This window comes from Ziziphus jujuba, chromosome 12 (genome assembly GCF_031755915.1).
Source record: "Ziziphus jujuba cultivar Dongzao chromosome 12, ASM3175591v1".
Lineage (NCBI taxonomy): Eukaryota > Viridiplantae > Streptophyta > Magnoliopsida > Rosales > Rhamnaceae > Ziziphus > Ziziphus jujuba.
Window position 1 is genome coordinate 17,322,784 of NC_083390.1, and position 21,032 is coordinate 17,343,815.

Below are 21,032 nucleotides of genomic sequence, written 5' to 3' on the forward strand. Positions count from 1 at the left end.
AAAAAAAAAATACATAAACGCCAAATCTAAATTGATAATTTCATATTATTTTTAATTTGGTGTTTGCTTTAGAAGCCTAATAGACTCTGACAATTTCTAACATTTCAAGCAAACAAACTATACACAATCGGATGGAAAAAACCAAATGGTAAACTTGTTACCAAATGACACCTAAACTATTAAGATATGATTTTCACACACAGAACACTACATACAAATTCCCATTTGTAACAAAAGCTAATGTATATATAATGTGAGGATTATAATGTGAGAATGCTTACTGCTTGGACAGTTCTTATATATGTGAATCTATGTCCCAACTAGCCTCTCCTTTATATGGCAAAGTTCAGAAACAACTTTAGCAATATCCATTCTCTCACTTTGCAGTCTAGCAGAACAAGCAACTCCAATTTTAATAACAGAAATCAAGCAATCATGAATACGACATTGATTTTGAGCCCTATTATTCCTGCTGCGAGTGGTGTTGCTGCTACTTTCATCTTCTGTTTGAAGAAGTCTGGCATCTACAATTTCTTCCACACTATTAGAAAGACCTGTCAGAGCAAAGTTATGCAGATTCAAGCCATCTCTAAACATAATATCAGTAGGCCTCTTCCCTGTAAACATCTCCAACAGTAGGATTCCATAACTGTAGACATCGCCTGACTTTGACACCTCGCTTCCCATGCCATACTCTATATTACATGAATAAAGTAATCATTGAAAAAGTAATTTAGAAAATACAAGACAAAGCAAAGCAAAGCAAAACCAATGTAGAAATCAAAACCTTGCTTCTTGCATGTGTGGCCAAATGTTGAAAATTCATAATCCTTATAAACCACATAGGTTTTTTATATAGCAACATAACAAAGACTAGTTTAGTGACACAAAATTTAGCCAGATGTATTTTTAGTAATAAGCACAAATAAATTCTCAAATGAATTCATATCGTTATATTTTAAAAAACTTAATGATATAATAAATACCAATATAGTAAGATTTGTAAACATCGTACCTGGGGCAATATATCCAATGGAGCCTGGTATTCCAAGAGAACTAGTTTGTTCTGAGGAAAATGGATGGGAAGCATTTGGGAGGAACCTCACCAATCCAAAATCTCCAAGATGAGCATTCATGTCACTATCCAAGAGAACATTACTTGGCTTCAAATCACAGTGAACTATTGGCACATGGCATTGATTGTGCAAATAATCCAAAGCATTTGCCACACCAAGAGAAATGTTTACCCTGTCTGTAAGAGTCAAATGCTTGTGTTCTTCCAAATTCGCACTATGAGTTGGATGTAGCCACTCTTCTAGGCTCCTATTAACCATAAACTCATAGACAAGAGCCTTGAAATCATTCCCCTGAAAATCAATACTTGAACATGCAGTTATTATTCCGACAAGATTTCGATGCTTGATCCTTTTCAAGGCTTTACACTCAGCTACGAAACTTTTTGATGCTCTTGAAGTTTCAAGTTTTAGTACTTTCACAGCAACAACTTGTGCGTCTGGCTGATTTAAGATTCCTCTGTATACAGAACCAAAACTTTTGACACCAATCAAATTCGATTCAGAAAAGCCATCATTAGCCTTAAAAAGATCTCCATATGATACTTTCAATTGAGGAATTCCAAATGTACATGTGAATCCCAAATTTGATGCCTTTCTTCTTTTCCTCCACACACAAAATAGGAGCAAACACATTGTTAGAATCAATGCGACAAGTCCGCAAGCAACAGAAACAATAGTGATCTTTGCTTTTCGAGATAGTTTATGCTTCATGTAAGGAATGGAGAAGCACTTAGACAGGTTCAATTGGGGTATGCCTCCACATAGCCTTGTATTCCCCACTATGGAAAGTGCAGTTACATTACTAAACACTCCTTGAATCGGAACCTCACCTTCAAAATCATTAAACGATAAATTCAAAATGTTCAAGAAGGGAAAAGTCTGCAAATAAGCTGGGATTGTTCCAGATAAGTTGTTGCTAGAAAAGTCAATTTCTTCTATTCCTCTCAAAGATGCCAAAGACAAGGGAATATTCCCTTGCAATGAGTTTCCATACAAATACAAATACAACAAGTTTGTGCGGCCACCAAGAGTGGTAGGAATTTCACCAGTTAACTCATTATCATCAAGATTCAGATATTGAAGATTTACTAACTTACCTACTTCTGTAGGAATAGGGCCAGTCAAGCTGTTGCTGGATAAATCTAATGTAATGGACAACGATGATAGGTCAATAAGTTGTTTTGGTATAGGACCACTGAGATTGTTTTTAGAAAGATCCATTAATGTCAAACTCTTGCATTCTCCAAGACTTGATGGTATGCTTCCTTGCAAAGCGTTTGACCCTAGATAGAGTCTACTTAATCGTGTCAAATTGCCTAAAGATGAAGGGACAATCCTTGAGAGTTTGTTGTTGTTGAGGTATATTAGATTCAGCTTTTCTAATTTACCTATTGAGTTGGGTATAGAACCTGTAAGCTGATTTTGTTCAATACCTAATATCTCCAAGTTTATGAGATTTCCAATCTCATTGGGAATACTTCCATGTATCCAATTCTCTCCCATGACAAATTGTTGAAGCTCAGTTGACAAGTTGCCGATAGATTTGTGCAAGGTCAGTTGAAAATTGTTGAAAGACATTAATAAAACTCGCAAGTATGTGCAGTTTGTAAGAGAAGAAAGGAAATTCAAATCCTCATCCTCATCCTCCTCAAGAGATCCAAGATTGTTAACTTGAAGATTCAGACGCTGCAAATTGGAAGACCTTGAAAAAATTGGCACTTTCCCTGTGAATTTATTTAGGGCAACTTGAAAATATACAAGGTTTGAGGCATTAGAAAAAGAATTAGGAATTGGTCCACCTGTAACACCCCGTCCCGAACCATATCGGAATTTTTGCACGTTGACCGAGGGTGACTGTTGACCGTTGACCAAAGGGGTCAAAAGTTGACTTTTTGATCCGGTTGGAATTCTAGGTTGACTGAGGTACCGTTACGAATTACATGTTGGCACGAGTTCGTAGACTGGTAGCACGTTAAAAACGAAGCTACGGTTTGAAAGTTATGAGCAAAACAAGTTGAGGTCCAAACTGTCCAAGAGGTGCCGGAGTTGACTTTTTATTCATGTAAGGTTGATCTTTGACTCATGCATGGTTGTAAAGTGTTCATCAATACGAGTCCATAGACTAGCGGCACGTCCGATTTGGACATGTGGTTTGAAAGTTATGGACCTGTAGAGTTTTTCAAATACTGTATTATTTTAATATTATTTTTAAAACGCATAACGATGTGCCACATATGACTAAATAAGTGTGACCATGTGTCACCATAATGAGGTGCCACATGTCAACCATGTGTAATATCAAATTATTTTAATTATTATTTTAAATAATGATATTATTATTAATATTATTTAATTAATTTGAATTTATTTCTTTTTATTTTCCTTTTTCTTTTCTTTTTCTTTTTCTTTTTCTTTTCTTTTCCCCACATGGGAAAAAAGGCCAGGGGGCCCGATTCCTGTTCCTCTCCTTCTTCTTCTTCTTCTTCTTTCTTTCTTTCTTTCTTTCTTTCTTTCTCTCCCGACCGTCCCTCTCTCTCACCGTGTTTTCTTTTTCTGGCCACCGAAACCACTCACGCGCCGGCCAGTGACAAGCGGAGGGAGGAGGCGAGCTCAGCCGCCAATTTTCACGGTCACCGGCCGCCGGACGCGCGCCGATCGGGCCGGAGAAGCCGCCGGCCGGAAAATTTTATCTCTCCTCTTTTCTTGTGTTTTCCGGCCAGCCCAGTCCGAATTAAGCATCCTCTCCCCCTATTTCGGGTCCTCTGAGTCCAAATATGGCCTCCAATCTCAAAAATTTGAAGCGGTTTGCGAGATACGAGGAATTGAAAACCGGCCGAAGCTTTCCGGCCAAATTCCGGCCACCTCCGGCGGAATTGGGGTCGATGGAGACCGGATTTGTAATCCTCGTTGCTCAAGCTTCGATTCGGTATATTATTCGACCATTTTGGTTAAAGTTTGTGTTTGACCCCCCGGTACCGGGTATTATTTGCCCGAATAAAATATTAATTTATTTGACTGTCTGTGAATTTTGTTCTAGGAGCACCGGTGAGTCGTGAAATTGATCCCATGGTGGATCATAGTTTAATTGCGTGCTCCAGGTGAGTGACCCACCTTCAAAAATTATTTTGGACAATTAGTTATGTTTAATTGGTATTTAAATTGATATTTAAATTATGCTCATGTGGTGCGATTAATTTATGAATTTTATTATGGTTTAATTTATTTATTATGCATGAGCAAAGTATGTTTCGGTATTAATTGTACGTGGTTTTCAGTATTAATTTTTCGGGCATAATTGGGTTAAATATTTTACAAAAATATTTGTTTAAATTTTATAAATTGTGCCCGCGGTATTTTTATGGTTGCATCTCGTACTTAAAGAAAATTGTGGTTTGTTGGTTATCAATGTTTCGTACCGATTTATTAAATAAAAAAATACGTGGGATGGTAAGTGTGAGAATTTAATGTATTTCCCACGGTAATTTGGAAAACGGTACGGTTGGTTAATAATGTTTATTTTTAGACGCACTCATACAGTATTGGTGTTCTGGTGTATGGACACGTGGTAGCGCGCAGGTATTATGTGGTTTAACGCGCGGTTATTATTTCTCCCGTTGTTGCCAGTGGACCATGGGCAGGCAAGTTTGTTATTGCGCACAGCCGCCCCCCTCCTTGGCCGGGAGATGGTTTCAGCAGCGGTACTGTCGGGACGCCGAAGTGCCGTTTGCAGGTTTCTCTCTTTAACCCCCCCGCCAGTCGGTGCTCGGGACACTGGGTATCGGAGGGCATCACCGGTATATGGTGTGGTGCGTCAGGTGTAATTGTCTATTGTAATTTTCAGATAAAATTTCAAACCCCAAAGAGTACAAAATTATTTATTATAATTTATTGCAGTTTATTTATATTTGGGGTATTTATTTATTTATTTATTTATTTATTTATTTGTTGTTTATTAAATTATTTGGTCCCTTGGTTTTCGGGGAGTACGTACATCGGGTTTTGTGAAAATGTTTTAAAAGGGGAACATTTCCAACGGAGCGAATAGCGAGGGTTTTGAGAGAAAGTATTACCTTCAAATGTTTATTATTATTTATTTATTAATTATTGGTATTTATTCAATTCCCTTAATTGTTATTATTATTATTTTATTATTATTAAAAGTGTTCAGTAGTTAGGGTCACTCATTGAGATGATTAGCATCTCACACTCTTAAATTCCGTTCCCCTAGGTCCAGGTTGGAGACGTTGATTGTCCGGGGCGAGCCCAACGTCTCAGTTCGTTGCCGAAGGTTCAAGAAGTTTTTCTTCCCTTTTTCCTCTCGACCTTGTATTGCTTCTTTATCTGTCATTTTATAAATTCCACATTTATCTGTATAATGCTCTGTATACTGTATTGGACGTGTAGTTGTTCATTATGCACTGAGTTACTGCTGTTGTTATTTGAAGTGCTGAAATTTGTGGAACCAATCTGTAGTATTGTGGGAGGAATAAGGGGATGAATTATAGAAGTGTGTTTTCAGTGCAGGTAATTTTTGGTTAGTCCTACCCTTAGGGTAGGTGCTGCCGGATTTTCCGTTGGAAGGTTCGGTGGTATTTCCCTGGGATCAAGGCTTGTCTAGGGTTCCGGGGAGGAATTCTGGACGGGTCCTGACACCACCAAACTGATTATCTGAGAATAGAAACTTTTGGAGGTTTGGAAGATTGTGGGCCAAGTCAGGAGGTAGGCTTCCTTGAAGTCGATTGCTTGTTACAGCGAACACTCTAATAGAAGAAAGATTAATGAACATGGAGTGAGGAATTGCACCAGACAGATCATTCTCAGCAAGCTAAAAAGCTTTCAAACTTTTCAACAGCCCAAAGCTGGTTGGGATGTGCCCATGCAGGTTGTTTTCTGACAAACGGAGCCACTCAAGCAAAGAAAGATTTCCAATAGATTCGGGTATTTCTCCATCGAAATGGTTGTCACCCAAATCAATTACCTTAAGCTTAGATAGCAATCCAAACTCTGAGGGAATAACAACTTTTCCAGTAAGATTGTTGAGAGCTAGATCTAGATATTGAAGGGCAGAGCAACGAGATATATTGTGTGGAATTGGGCCAATCAAGGAGTTGTTGGAAAGGAGTAATTCTGTCAACCGAAACAAACGGCCGATGTGTGCGGGAATTTGGTGGGTAAAGGTGTTGTTTTGGAGGTCTAATATCCTAAGAAAACTCAAGTTTCCAACGTGGGAAGATATGATACCCTTGAGGTCGTATGAATTGAGCTCCAACTTGGTCACCCTCTTATGCCGTCGGCCACATGTGATGCCTGTCCACTCGCACAAGTGTAGAGATTCATTCCAAGAATTCAGAATTCCATGTGGATCTTTTATTATTTGGGACTTAAAACCAAGCAAAGAAAGCCTGTCTGTATCATCAATATTATTATTATTTCCTCCTCCACCTCCACCTACACCTACACCTGTTGCTGCTACTACTACCGTTGTTGTCAAAGCCAAAAGAATTATAATTTTGTGCATCGAAACCCACCAAACTTGGAGCTCCATTCGTATTAATTAATAGCATAAAATTGTAGAAATTCTATAGTAGCTATCTGATGACGCCAGGTCTGATTTTCTTGCCTTTTAAATCACTTAAACCTGCTACACACAAGCGATATATATATAAATATGCACTCAAATGAAAAACTCGATGAGGTAATCTCACCTATCACATAACAACGTGCTTATATATATATATAGATATATGTATGTATATATATATCAGATATGAATTAAGGATCATTAAAACCAGCAAGGATAATAAAAATATCAGATACAAACCAAAAAATAAATGCAAGCAAAGAAGCAGGAAAACAGACCACGAATACCAAGGATTTTAATGTGGTTCAGTCATCAAAAATGACCACCTACATTCAGTGTCAGCAAAGAAGAGTTTAGATCTCATTGATCAAGAGAAGATTACAAGCTTTACACACAACCTCTTTTCTTCACACTCAAAAACCAGAAGACAACCTCTCCCTCTCACGTTCATACTGGGTGCTGGTTTATATCTTTAAGCATTGCAAACTCTCGCATGCTTCACTTGCAAAACATGTGCAAGTGGTACAAAAACAGGTTCACATCAGCCACAACAGTCAGCAACAACTAAAGCTTGCTCATCCAATAATTTAATCCCACATAAGACTCACATATGGTACTCAGCTCAAACTTTTAATTGCCAAGATATTTGTAAGTGAGATATATATATGGATCATCCATTTCCATCCATATATATATATATATATATATATATATAATCAGAATATTTTTATTTTATAAAGTTAAGATATTTTAATATGTTCTGGATTATATATGTATACAATGATTCTATCATCAAACATCTGTATAAAATTATCATACAATTTTAATAAAATAGATGATTAATTAAAATACACATATATTATGGAAAGAATATGCATGAATGTATGATAATTCCATTAGAATATTCCGATTGTAAAATATGTATATGTCAAAATTAATGTCAATATGTCAATTTTATTGACGACTTTGAAATAAAAACTAGGTGTCAGACTGAGACCAATTACAGTACAATAGGTGGGAAAATTGTTAAGATATGTCATATGTTGACCCATGACTTATGACTAAAATGGTTTTTCCAGTTAGGTACATTAATTTTTGCTTGAATCTTTGAGAGGACCTGATGACTTGAGCATTACGAAAGAAAAAAAAAAAAAAGGGGAAAAATTAACCTTTGACATGGACAGGCGTGTTGAAAAAGCTTATTATATTGTGTGGAAATTCATTAACTTTTTGTTTGATAGTTCACACTGTAATTATGAGGAAACCTCAACAATCAAAGATCTGGGTCATATCTGCGCAGAAAATTTGAAGACTAATTTAAATTTGATTTAAGAAATCAAAGTAACATGTAGTATATGCCCTTTATATACCCAAATTATGAGGCTGTAAGTTTGAGAGAAGCTCCCACTCCTTTAGAGTAGAATAATTTATTGCAAACTAATAAAAATTTAAAATAAATAAATAATTTAAGAAAATTATGAGAGAATCATAACAGCACATGCCTGCATGATTCACATGTTTCAACATTAACAGCTAAAGCTATGCTAGAAGAGAAGAGTATTAAATAGAGATTAGTAATTACTTAGTACTTTTGAAAGGAAAATTTAGAATTATGATATAGAGGACAATGGAAAACCAATAGCCAAGTTTTTATGCAAGGAAAATATGCAAGAATTTATTAAAAATATGTATAAATATATGTCTTGTCTTCTCTTTAATTGGGGAAAGAATGTAATTTTGATGAGGGATTAGAGGGATATAAGATTGTCTTGTCTTCTGTTCCAATGATGCCCTTATTATAAGTTTTTCATTTATATGTATTTTTTTGGGATGAATTTCTTTATCCTTGGTATTAGTGCATCATAGGCCAAAAAAAAAAAAAACAAAAAAAAAGGGGACAAAAACCACCAGCTAGGTTATAACAAATGCGCTTGAGAGCATGATGGGTAGAGAAATATAAAGTAGGACAACTTTTTTTTCTTTCATGCCGAAGAAAAAAAAAACACACACACACACACAATGACAAAACAATCACCACAGTGATCCGATGTGGGTGATCAACCTCAATAAACTCTTTTCTTTAATTCTAAAAACAAGAAAGTTCTCCTGTCTACTTATATTTCTTCTTCTTTGCCTCATTGCCAGGATTTCAACAAAAGGTACCACTGGCAAGCCATGGTGGACCTTCTTAGCCAAACCTACAACTCACCCATCAGTTCCTCTACTTCGTCCTCTCACAGTGTCGCCTATCGGCCCTTCCTTAATCCGAGAACACCAAGTGGTTGATCAGCCAGCACCTTGTCTCCTTCACCATCATTTATACTTCCCTCGAGCGCAAGACCTACTTTCAATCCCACAAGCGATGTCAATCGGTCTTGGGGTTTTTTCTATGAATATTTAGATTTGATATTACTTATGGATATTTTAATCATTTAAATGTTTATGAAACTGTATAGAGTTCTTTTTGCATTGCAAAAAAAATATAGAGAGATGAAAAAGTGTAAAAATTTTAAAATTGAAACCAAAAATTGAAGATATAAAAAAAAAAAAAAAAAAAAAAAAAACACACACACACACACACACCTATTTGATATGGCTTATAAATAACAAGCTAAGTATTAAAAACAAAATTAGAGTGTGAAAAAACAACAAAAGAAAAAATTATACATGGTAAAACACACTTCAACAGTTTGATGACTTCAATTAAAGTGTCTCAAGCTGAGAAAGAAAGTAAATCAAAATTCATAAAAATGGTCTTACGTCTTCACTATAGAACAAGTAAATGCATCTGCATTGACTTAAATAATAGTATTAGCATTTTTATTTTTATTTTTGAGAATATAGTAGCATTAGCACTTTTTTTTTTTTTGGGTGAATTAGTAGCATTATCAATTTATTCATTTTTTTGGGGTAAATAATAGCATTAGCACTTGTTTTTTTTTTTGGTGAATATCGTAGCATCTTTTTTTTTTTTTTTTTTTTGGGTGAATTAGTAGCATTAGCACTTATGTATATATATTTGGTGAGTAGTAGCATTAACACTTTATTTTTTTGATAGTAACGGTAGCATTAGCACTTGACAGAGTAAGAGAGAGTCTACTTGCATCCTTGATAATTTTGCCAAGAAAAGGAATGCTAGATAAGGCCTAAAGCACCATAAGAGCATAATACATGTCATTTTGTTATTAGTAATTATAAAATTTAGCATTGGTATGAATTTTTCAATAATAAGTGTAAATATCATTGTCAAATTTTAGAAGAAGCTTTCTAATGGTACATCCTAAAATATAGCATTGTTAACTTATAATATAATTAAATGGCTATGACATCCACTTTTATCAATATAAAAACAAAATTCTAATAATTTAAGTTTAAAATGTTGACAGATTCAATTCATTTTTATTTTTATCAATTAAAAAAATAGTTAAAAGTTAAAAATCATATTAATAAATGTGTGGGTTCCACAAATTTTATTACAATGGAATTCACTAATTTATCAATTGCAAATTTGGTGTCAAATTTGACATAAAAAATGTGACTAGTAAAAAATACCAATTTACCATTGGAAAAGTTAAAATGTGCTTTTATTGCCGTATGTTGGCAATGCAATGCCAAATTGCAACACCATTGAAAATATAGATGCAAAATTACTCCCTGCTTTGAACCGATAAAACAAAGTTGTGTTACTTCTCAGCAATGCACCGCCATCAAGTGGGACTGACACCTGCTTTTGATAAAATTTTTGCAGATTTTATTGGGCTGATCAACTCCATGAAATCAAATTTCTCCACGTATTTCAATGTTTTATAATTTTTTTTTTAACAAAAATCTTTTACTATAAATAATTTTAGTTACAACTTTACAAAGAAAATAATCCAATACAAGTTTATAAAGAAGGTAACTAATTAAAAGTGGGTTTGAAATGGAAGTTTGGGCTTAGGATTCCCAAAACAATGGACCAAAAATGAAAGTTTGGTAAGCAGATCATTGGATGGCATGCATGTGAAACATATAAAAGCCAACTAAGGCCCAGAAAGCAGAACAGTAAAAAGGTTCATACCTCATGGATTCATGACACGTGCAACATCATATTTGCACACAACCCAACGTCAAAAAATAAATAAATAAAAAAATCCCAAATTTCAAAATCTGTTTCGTAATTTTGCTGGCTTTGTGCCTCTTCGGTTTTCCTTTTTCTACCATGTTCTCAGTTTTCCCGAATATCTGTCACTCTGCCCTGCCTGCCTCCTTGTGGCTCTGTATGTATATATAGCTAGTATCTACCCTATTGATTTCTTCATCAGAATCGTTCGAATTACAAAACCCACTTCCAATTTTTCTGTGCTTTTCCTTCAAATCGGGAAAATAGGAAAAAGAAAAAGAGAGAGAGGAAAATGGTGTTGGTGATGGGGTTGAGTGTGCAGTGCATAATGGATTTTGTGGTAGCAGGGTTTTCTCTGATGATTGGTTTGGGAGTTTTTGCTTTTATTGCTTCAATTCTTTGCTCTGCGGCTTTCTTGTATAATGCCAAGGACGCGTCTTGACCGCCAAAAAATAAGAAAAAAGAAAAAAGAAAAACAAAGAAAGGTAAAATTTTCCATATGAGATTTAGCTTCAACATCAGATTTGTTATGGGTTTTGCCTTTAATTTCCAGTTCTTTTACATTCCTGTCAGCGACTTGTAATTTCTTCGTTCCTGTAATAATGAATTCATTCAATAATCATTGACTCTGATACTACTTGATATTTCTTTTATTTATTTATTTATTTTTTTTTATGGGATTGTAATGCCATTGCTTGTCACCTAATTTATGCTTTTATCAGCTAAAACCCACCATTTTCTAGTGCTGTGTGGAACTGTAGAAATGGCATAGTAAGTTCAATTTTAACCAATTTTGTCAATTTCTCATTTAGCTAATATATGTAGGATTTGACTTTTACCATTCATATCTAAATCCTTCATATTAATTGACTTTATCCCAATGATGCATCACTAACTATCAAAGATAAAGCACTCTTTCTTGTTCCTTTATTTATTTATTTATTTACTTTTTACCAGAAGTGGATTGTTACCAGAAGTGAAATTGGAAAACCCTTTTTATGGATGGCATTATAAGAAATATTGCTCTTACCTGTAAATTCTCTTGGATTTCTAAATCTTATTGCTCAACTGCCATATAAATGGGGTGTGAAGGATAATTTTAGTAAAGGCTCTATTTCTTGTCTTTGATCTGCCTTCTAAGTAAAACTATTTGTTTTGAAAGGAGTGTTTTCTTTATAATTTTGTAATTAATGAAATTCATATTTATCAGAAGCATATGTATATTTTAGTCTTCATATTGGGATATCCAGATGTGATGTAGGCTAAACCAACCCTATTTTATTGGAGTGAAATTGATCTGCGCAGCCCCAAATGGTATTTTCTGCATACCATGCATATCCATGCACATAAAACATTATTAAATCCTTTCAATTTATTCTGTTTCTGTGCGTCACAAACAGAACTGGAATACAAGCTGATAGATTCCAGCTAAATTACAGGGTTCATGGATGTCAAAAAACCAGATAAAAGCGTTCATTTTAAACCACCACCACCTGACGCATAAGAACTCCCATATGCCTGTGGGGAAAGACTCTATTTTATATCAAACCAAAATATCTTACCTTCGAATATATACACACATGAAAAATTGTCCATCTGATCAGCGTAGAGAAGTCGTCTAGAATTCTATAAGAGAGAGATTATATATGCACCTGCCTAATTTTATTATTATTATTATTATTATCGTTATTATTTTATTTATTTTATGAATTCAAGAGCTTTAATCTTATTCTTTGCTGGTTTGACGATTGGTTTCCTTCTGGCTCATTTGGCACTAGTTTAGCCATGCAATGAAAACAAACCAATTTGGCTATAGCGCATAAATTCAAATATAAGATCCATTTTGAAGTTCAAAATTAAAAAGCTTATATATACATGAAACTTCTATACTACATCGATGATGATGAGAAAGTCACACCAGGTTATAGAGAAGAAAGAAAAGCACAAGTAGGAGAAACGTTCCCAACCCGAATCCAAAGCCATCACCATCACCATCACCATCGTATGTAATATGAGCGTATGATGAGATGTCAGTGCCAGGTATGGAAAAGAAAGCAGAGAACAAATGCAAAGCCAGTAACACCAAAACCAGCACCACCATCACAAATACCACAGTTGCCCTGCCTTCTACGTCCTCCCCTGCTGGAAATAAAGGTACTAAAATCTCGAAAAGGGATAGCAAGGCAGGCCCATAGATGACCAATCCCAAGGCACCAACAATTAGAGACGGTACCAAAGGCGAAGGTCCTCTTTCTCCCATTGCTGCTGCCTGCTGCTCTATGCAAATATCTTTGCTTGTACAAGATAAGAGATTACTTTAAACAGATAATATTCCATCTCGGTCTTATCGTTATAGTTAGCTGAGCAGCTGTGCCAACATCTCAGCTGCCGGTTAGCATCTTTTTCTTTTTCTTTTTTGATGCCATCGAGAAACGTTGGTTGTGTAACACTGATAATGACTACAAAACATATAAATTACAGCATCACTGTGCCTACTATCCAACAAACAACAAAAAGAATTGCTCCAAAAATAAGCGATGGAAAAAAGCATTTTAGAATTTCATGAAGAGCGACTTCATCATCAGCTTAAAAGCAACTGACGAGATTTAACAATGTCCAACTCGTTTTCCAGATGCCGTGCTTTGTAATGGAAATGACCAAAAAACAAAAAATCTATTCATCTCGTTAGACGACAGGCACTAGATCAATAAACAAATCCATTACATCAAATTCAGTTTAATAAATGGAAACTAATTTAAGAAATAATAAATGGAGAGAGAGAGAGAGAGAGACAGAGAGGGAGAAACATGACTTTCAAATCACTTCCATGTTAATATCCAGAGATGACATGATAAATTCACTTGCCAAAACGAGGAGATGCCCTCTAGTTATCTCCAATCTCCATGTTAAATGCGCAGATGACATAGTCATACAGATGAGAAACAAAAAAGAGAATAGGCAGATTGGCTACCGGTATATGAACTAGTTTGATGGTATATAACTTAGTTTTACACTAAATTTCGTTTGTTAACCTGCACTATCTCCTGCAACTACAAGAATAATACACTGTATACAGCTAACACCATAGAAGATGCACATCCAGCTAGCTTATCCTCGATTTGTACCTTCGTCCCATCACAATGTAGGACTGTATCGAAGATGTTGATCGTAAAAGTTGATCAACTGGAACAAAATAACAAAATAAGAATGACATGAATAGCTGCACAATATTCACAAAACTATTAAATAATTATTTTATTACCAGAAGTGGATTGTTAGCCTTGAGAAACTTGTTATACACCATCACCTCCCTCCCATCGGATCTACAAAAAGTCAACCCCATTAAGAGCAATCTTAAAGCATCTGCATATAATTATATACCGTTCCATACAATATATCACATCTTTCTTCACATTTTTTTTTTTTCCTTTCAATAAAAGTTTAGAATTTCCAGAAGAGCAACGAAACTAAAAATGTAAAGAAACAAGTGAATGTAGAAATAAAAATAATTAACAAAGGAAACAGAAAAAGAGCTGAATTTCAATCATAAAAACATAAAAACTTAACCCTAAACTCAAAAATAATTAACAAATGGTTCAGTTTCATTTGTTAATAGTTAAGGGCAACAAATCTCATCCCCTTAACTATTATTTATGTCTTTTATTATTATTTGGATATTTACAAACCATTTTGCATTCTGTTTATGCTAATGGGCATTAGCTCATACCTTTAATTTTGAGGATCTAAAAAAATTGAACTTATCAGATCAAAGCAAGTAAACGAATCCATAAGCAGGTATTTAATGGGATTAACTTCTTTACACTTTCCAAAGATAATTTATGCTCCCCCCCAAAAAAAAAAAAAAAAAAAAAGGGAAAATTGTTGGGTTTTTGACAGATTGTGTAACGAATCTAAAGTTTGACAATATTGTTGGTGAAAGTGGGAAATATGTAACTTGGAATTGCTTATTTAAAAGTCATGAGATGTACAAAGTTTGTCTTTGTTGCAATATCTTGCCTCTCATATTAACTTACCCTAAGAATAATATTCATAAATTGGGTGTGGAAAGTCCATTAGTGAGATGATTAATGTTTATAAATTATCATTTTAATAACTAAAAAATAATAAATTTAAGCAAATTATTATTTTGGAAAATAATAAAATACAAATAATTACCCAAATCCTTAATAACATCCAACCACCACTATCTTGGAAAAGTCAATAACTAAGTTTAGGCCAAAATGAAAGAATTTTTTTTTTTTTTATAAATGTTTTATTATTATTATTATTATTATTATTTTTTCTTTTTCTGTTTTCTAGAATACACCATTCCTCGGATCCCATCAGGATCCGAAACAAAACCCAAAGGCCTATAGAAACCCAAAACCCGGGGCTCCGAATACAAAGCGATGTTACAGATGCCTTTACCCAAAAGCTCCTCCACCAACCTCTCCATCACCGCCTTCCCCAATCCGATCCCCTGGAAAGACGGGTCCACCACCACGTCCCAGATGATCGCGTTGAACACACCGTCCCCCGTAGCCCTAGCGAACGCCACCGGCCTCTGCGTCTTCCTGTACTCCACCCACAGCAGCGCGTCCGTGTTCTCCAGCGCCACCCTGATCTTCGCCGGGTCCCGCTTCGGGAACCCGACCGCCATGAAGACCGAGTTGAGATGGTCCAGGTTGAGGTCGTTCACCGTGCTGCGGAGGGAGAAGCCTCGTGAGTCCAGGTCTTGGTCGGAGATGGAAAACTTGGTGGTGGTGGTGGAGGATTGCTGTGGGGATTGGGCTGAGACGACGACGTTTTGTGGGTAGGAAGAGGTGGTTGTTTTGAATCGGAGTGTGGAGGATGATAGAAGATGAGAGGAGATTGCGCCACGTAATAGCATTGTGTTTTTTGAGATTTTTTTTTAATTTATTTTATTTTTTGGTATTTGAATTTGAGGAAATGATAGTCGGAGAGGGCTGGTCGGAGAGGTGAGAAAGATTTATATAGGTTTTGTTTTGTGGCTGTGATGGACCGTCGGACTCTATTATCTATAACGCACAGAAAAATATTTTTTATTTAAAAAAAAAAAAAAAAAACCCACTTGATTATTAATTTTGAAAATTGATATTTCATCAAAATTTTTTTTTTTGGGGTGTATTTTTAATATGAATTATTTAATTCTCTGAATATAATAAATGAATCGATTAAAGAATTGTCAATTTTATAACCGTTCAAAATTCTATTAGCTGATAGTATTTTGTTAAAAAAAATTTGCATTTTTATCTACTGTTTGCTCTTTCTTTTTGTTTTTTTCTTTTTTCACTTTTCTTTTAAGAAATCATTTTTCTTTCATTATTTTTTAGGCAAAATTATTAGGTATTATTTTTTTTTCTTTAGGAAATAGAAATTCCCTGAATAAAATAAAATAAAACTTCAACTTTGAAAACAGATAGGGATTTCTAATTATTATGATGTTATTGCAATAAATACTAAAAAGTTTTAATTCAAAACGATTTATAATTATTGGACATTCATGTCTGCCAAAATAAGCATAAATTAAAATGGTAGCATTAAAAAAAAAAAAAACAAATAAAAAGTATGCAATAAATAATATATACCAAAGTGTAAAAAATAAATAAATAAATAAATAAATTCTAATTTAAAAATTCTATGTCGCGACCAGCGTGTAGAAGCAACATTAAATAATGGAAGAAAGAGGGGCAAAAGTTGAGCAGAGGCAGCAGAAGGGTTGGTGAAGTTGTATTGTCTTATTGGTCACGGTTGGTAAATCAACCACCCACTGCCTAATAAAACTAGTAATCAAAAGTAAACCTCGAAGACGCATATACAGTTAGATAGTCTCAACTTGAGTCAGCTCCACCAACCCAAAAACCTCTCTTCTTAATTTTCTTTTCTTATATGTTGTTTTGTTCCAACTTTTCGTTTTCTGCAACACCCAGATCCTATATTTTCTCAGATTTTGAGCTTTATTAAGCTGATTCTCATTTTCTTCACTGTTTAGAGGTATACCCTTTTAACTAAATCTTGGATACATGCACTGTACTCTTTTTTTATTTTGTTTCAATTTAATTTTATTTGAATGCTGAATTCATGTCTTGATATTACGGCATCATCTGTCCCCCCCCTTTTTTTTTTTTTTTTTGGTATTAGATATATGTTAATCTACATTAATCTAAAATATACGTGTTCCTCTTTTTGTTTTTTACTTAATGTTTACAGTCCTGTGTGATTTAATTGTATGACTAGATTGGTATTGGATGATATTTTGGTGCTGTTTGCTTATGGGGATTATCCTGTTAGGGTCACATTTCCTTCATAAGCGATGAAGTTGGTCTTTTTTGCTTGGAAATTTTCTTTAATTATGACAACGATTTGTTGACGTTATGCACTTCGTTCAAGTATTACGGGGCAAAAAAACTTCATGTGGTATCAACAGCTGTCTCATTTATCGTCATATACAGGTTTTCCCTTTAGGATTTGTATTGCATTGGATTAAAAGGAACTTATTCTCTGGGAAGTTGATACCCAAGGTCATGCTTGTTGGCATTTGGAGTAGTAGTTTTCAGTTTTTGTGTTTTACAATTTATTTATAATGGTATAATATGTCTGATCTTGCTTATCTTCCCAGCACACCACCCCCCCCCCCCAAAAAAAAAAAATATCTGTTAGGAATTTGATTATCATTGATTATGATGCTTCTGGTGGATCTTTGTGTAAAAGTCTTAAATTTTATAAGTATAATGGTATAATGCAGTAAAGGAATTGGGAGGTTTAGATAAGTTTTAACTTTGACAAGGTAGAATGGTTTAGAAAGAAGATAACAGTGACATACATTTTGTAGTTGCATCTAAGAGATATTCCATAATGTCGTTGTATGCTCTGAGAAATTACTTATGCAAGAAATTTGTTGTGGCCTTTAAGATATTTTTCTGCCTTTAACGGGTCATGGTGTTGAAATATTTTCTGTTGTTGTTGCTATAATTGTTTGTCTATGATTGATAGCTGGTTATTTAAGCCTTTTTGTGGTTCTTTCATTTTGTTCTTTTCTTTTCTTTGATGTCGATATGTTGCACTGGATATTAGGAATGGTAGCACCAACAAGAATTGGCCTTGCCGGCCTTGCTGTCATGGGCCAAAATCTTGCCCTCAACATCGCTGAGAAGGGCTTTCCAATTTCTGTCTACAATCGGACCACATCAAAAGTTGATGAAACAGTAGAAAGAGCCAAAACAGAAGGAAACCTCCCCGTGTATGGATTCCATGATCCTGAATCCTTTGTTCAATCAATCCAAAAACCTCGTGTCATAATCATGCTCGTAAAAGCTGGACCTCCTGTTGATCAAACCATCAAAACATTATCAGTATACTTGGAGAAAGGAGACTGTATCATTGATGGTGGTAATGAGTGGTATGAAAACACAGAGAGACGGGAAAAAGCCATGGCTGATCTGGGCCTGCTTTATCTTGGAATGGGAGTGTCAGGTGGTGAAGAAGGCGCTAGACATGGACCTTCACTGATGCCTGGAGGATCCTTTCAGGCCTACAAGTACATTGAAGATATCCTTCTTAAGGTGGCTGCTCAGGTTCCTGACAGTGGCCCATGTGTTACTTATGTTGGAAAAGGAGGATCCGGGAACTTCGTGAAGATGATTCATAACGGGATTGAATATGGTGATATGCAGCTTATTGCTGAGGCCTATGATGTGCTTAAATCAGTTGGGAAGCTCTCTAATGAGGAACTACACCATGTTTTCTCAGAATGGAATAAAGGGGAGCTTTTGAGCTTCTTGATTGAAATCACTGCAGACATATTTGGGATTAAGGATGACAAGGGAGAAGGCTATCTGGTGGACAAGGTCCTTGATAAAACTGGCATGAAAGGAACTGGAAAATGGACGGTTCAACAAGCTGCTGAACTGTCAGTTGCAGCTCCCACTATTGCATCCTCCTTGGACTCGAGGTTCCTCAGTGGGTTGAAGGAGGAAAGGGTTGAAGCTGCTAAAGTTTTTAAATCCAGTGGTGTTGGTGACATTCTCACTGATCAAGCAGTGGACAAGAAGAAGTTAGTCGACGATGTGAGGCAAGCACTTTATGCATCCAAAATATGTAGTTATGCCCAGGGAATGAACTTGATACGTGCAAAGAGCACTGAAAAAGGTTGGAATTTGAAACTTGGGGAGTTGGCTAGGATCTGGAAGGGAGGTTGCATTATCCGTGCTATATTTTTGGATCGCATCAAGAAAGCCTATGACAGAAACCCTGATCTTGCCAACCTTCTTGTGGATCCAGAATTCGCAAAGGAGATTATTGAGCGACAGAATGCTTGGAGAAGAGTAGTTTGCCTAGCCATCAATGCAGGCATTAGTACTCCGGGCATGTCTTCTAGTCTTGCTTACTTTGACACATACAGGAGGGGCAGGCTTCCTGCTAATTTGGTCCAAGCTCAAAGAGATTACTTTGGAGCTCATACATATGAGAGGACTGATGTGCCTGGATCCTTCCATACCGAATGGTTCAAGATTGCTAAGCAATCAAAGATCTGATGTGAAGCTTCCATTGTTGCCACCTAGACACCGGTTTGCTCATAAGATATCAAAAAAGTTTATGGTGTTTAATTGACATTCTAATTATGTTGGTTTTATTTTCCCGATCCAGCATGCTCTGGATTCTAATTTCAAATTTCAAATCCTTTTACTATATGCCCTTTCATTTAAGAATAAAAGCATGTACTATTTCCCTTTTGATTCAAGGGAGCTAAACAACATTCCGTGTTGTAGTTGAAGAATGATTACTTAATATTTGTATTTTCATGTTTGGTTATTTTGACTTCTTATTTGGTTTCATTTTCTTTATTTGTGGTAATTCTTTGTTTCTCTTTCTTCCTAAACCAGTTAAAAAGCCTTTCTATTGGACTCACTGAGAAGTTCATATACTTCATTTTTTATTATGATTAAATTCTCTTTTGTATTATTAAAAATAATAATAATAATAATGCTTCACATAACATTCTTACGTCATTTTTTTTATTTATTTCTTTTCTCCAGATTTGGTTTTTTAATATCTTAACTGCTTGACAATATGGACTCTGTCTAAAGTTGCAAAGCCAACTACCTGACATGAATAGATCAATAATAATTTGTCAACTCCATGAGAGCTATGACAACAAGGTTCAGAGAATGACTCAATAAACTGATCTTCGAATAATATGCTTGTGGTGGATCTCAGCAAATGAAAATCTTCTGCAACTTTCTTCTTGTTGAACTGCAGAAGGTAAAGATATTAATAGGTGAATTTCAAGATAGCATCTAATTTTGCCCCTTCTAGGATTGTGTGTTTGGATATTTTCCCTGATTTCAGATTTTCCAAAATAAAAAAATGGACCACACTGAAAGTGGTTACTGGTCACAGATCATGCAGCTGTTCTGCAGGAACTCTGACCTGTTTCCAATGGTACAGACTCCATTACAGTATTTTGAAGTGTTTTCTGCCTGGCTTGATATATGCATATAGTTAGGAACTTCCTAACAATTCAAACTTAACATGGTATATGATTTTTAACATTATAATTAGGTATGCTGCCTAATAACTTTCAAAACTTTTTGAGTTCGATAAACAGATGAGAAAAATGCTTTTTTCTTAATATTTATTCTCAACTGTGAGCTTCTGAGCTACCAAAGTCTTTACTTTCTATTTTGGTCTACGCTGTCAAAGTCATCAAAATGGTCACAATGTTCAAGTTGTAGTCGTCCTCCTTATTTGACTTCATAGAATATGATGATGAAGTCTATCCAAAACATAAACTTTGTACTTGTCCCTTTTGTCAATTTGACTCCCTTTTTCTTTTTTTCTTTTTTTTTTTTTGCTATGCCCCCAGGCATCCCCTATTTCTCTGCTGAAAAATCTTAACAATTTACATTTGACCTCAATTGTGCAGAAGATTAGACACTTAAGCTTCATGTTTTTAGCCATAAAAAACACAGGCATACATTTAAGATACGGTAAGAACTCAGTTGTAGAAGGAAGTCTTGTAGACTTTCACTTTCATAATGAATACTATGTCTTGCCTTTTTAAAACATAAAAACCGAAAAGTGTTGAAGCTTTTTTATGTAAGAAACGGGTCTTTTTCCTTTTTTTTTTTTTTTGGGATAAATTATAACATATACTTTATTTACATTTGATGCAGTAATAGGACCCATTGATTAAATTTTTAATCACAATATGATTAAATTTTAACAGTATTGATAGATAGCACTTAAAAAA

The 21,032-nt window shown here is 35.0% G+C and overlaps 4 protein-coding genes across 4 annotated transcripts; 2 read left to right on the forward strand and 2 right to left on the reverse strand.

The window, feature by feature from the left end:
• Positions 1–309: 309 nt before the first annotated feature.
• LOC107429146 (receptor kinase-like protein Xa21) lies at positions 310–6,621 on the reverse strand. Its single transcript, XM_060813155.1, has 3 exons — positions 5,919–6,621; positions 1,016–2,800; positions 310–695 (listed from the first exon to the last, which is right to left on the reverse strand). The coding sequence occupies exons 1-3, from the start codon at positions 6,619–6,621 to the stop codon at positions 310–312; spliced, it is 2,874 nt and encodes a 957-aa protein (XP_060669138.1).
• Positions 6,622–10,799: 4,178 nt separating this feature from the next.
• LOC112493146 (uncharacterized) lies at positions 10,800–11,403 on the forward strand. Its single transcript, XM_025078155.3, has one exon. The coding sequence runs from the start codon at positions 11,052–11,054 to the stop codon at positions 11,199–11,201; it is 150 nt and encodes a 49-aa protein (XP_024933923.2). The 5' UTR covers positions 10,800–11,051; the 3' UTR covers positions 11,202–11,403.
• A 3,477-nt stretch (positions 11,404–14,880) lies between these two features.
• On the reverse strand, positions 14,881–16,036 carry LOC112493230 (GCN5-related N-acetyltransferase 1, chloroplastic). Its single transcript, XM_048462321.2, has one exon. It carries the CDS (start codon positions 15,648–15,650, stop codon positions 15,054–15,056), a length of 597 nt encoding a protein of 198 aa, XP_048318278.2. The 5' UTR covers positions 15,651–16,036; the 3' UTR covers positions 14,881–15,053.
• Positions 16,037–16,202: 166 nt separating this feature from the next.
• On the forward strand, positions 16,203–19,591 carry LOC107429152 (6-phosphogluconate dehydrogenase, decarboxylating 2). The gene is made up of 2 exons (XM_016039811.4): positions 16,203–16,774; positions 17,855–19,591. The coding sequence occupies exon 2, from the start codon at positions 17,857–17,859 to the stop codon at positions 19,312–19,314; it is 1,458 nt and encodes a 485-aa protein (XP_015895297.2). The 5' UTR covers positions 16,203–16,774; positions 17,855–17,856; the 3' UTR covers positions 19,315–19,591.
• Positions 19,592–21,032: the final 1,441 nt, after the last annotated feature.

Excerpts from the sequence above, each read along its gene's own strand:
- LOC107429146 (XM_060813155.1), bottom strand. The coding sequence starts at position 6,621 with ATGGAGCTCCAAGTTTGGTGGGTTTCGATGCACAAAATTATAATTCTT. Across the intron at positions 2,801-5,918 it reads CAGCTTTGGGCTGTTGAAAA|GGAAAGTGCCAATTTTTTCA; the intron begins GTTTGAAAGCTT and ends ATAAATTCACAG. Across the intron at positions 696-1,015 it reads CATTGGATATATTGCCCCAG|AGTATGGCATGGGAAGCGAG; the intron begins GTACGATGTTTA and ends CATGTAATATAG.
- LOC112493146 (XM_025078155.3), top strand. The coding sequence starts at position 11,052 with ATGGTGTTGGTGATGGGGTTGAGTGTGCAGTGCATAATGGATTTTGTG.
- LOC112493230 (XM_048462321.2), bottom strand. The coding sequence starts at position 15,650 with ATGCTATTACGTGGCGCAATCTCCTCTCATCTTCTATCATCCTCCACA.
- LOC107429152 (XM_016039811.4), top strand. The coding sequence starts at position 17,857 with ATGGTAGCACCAACAAGAATTGGCCTTGCCGGCCTTGCTGTCATGGGC.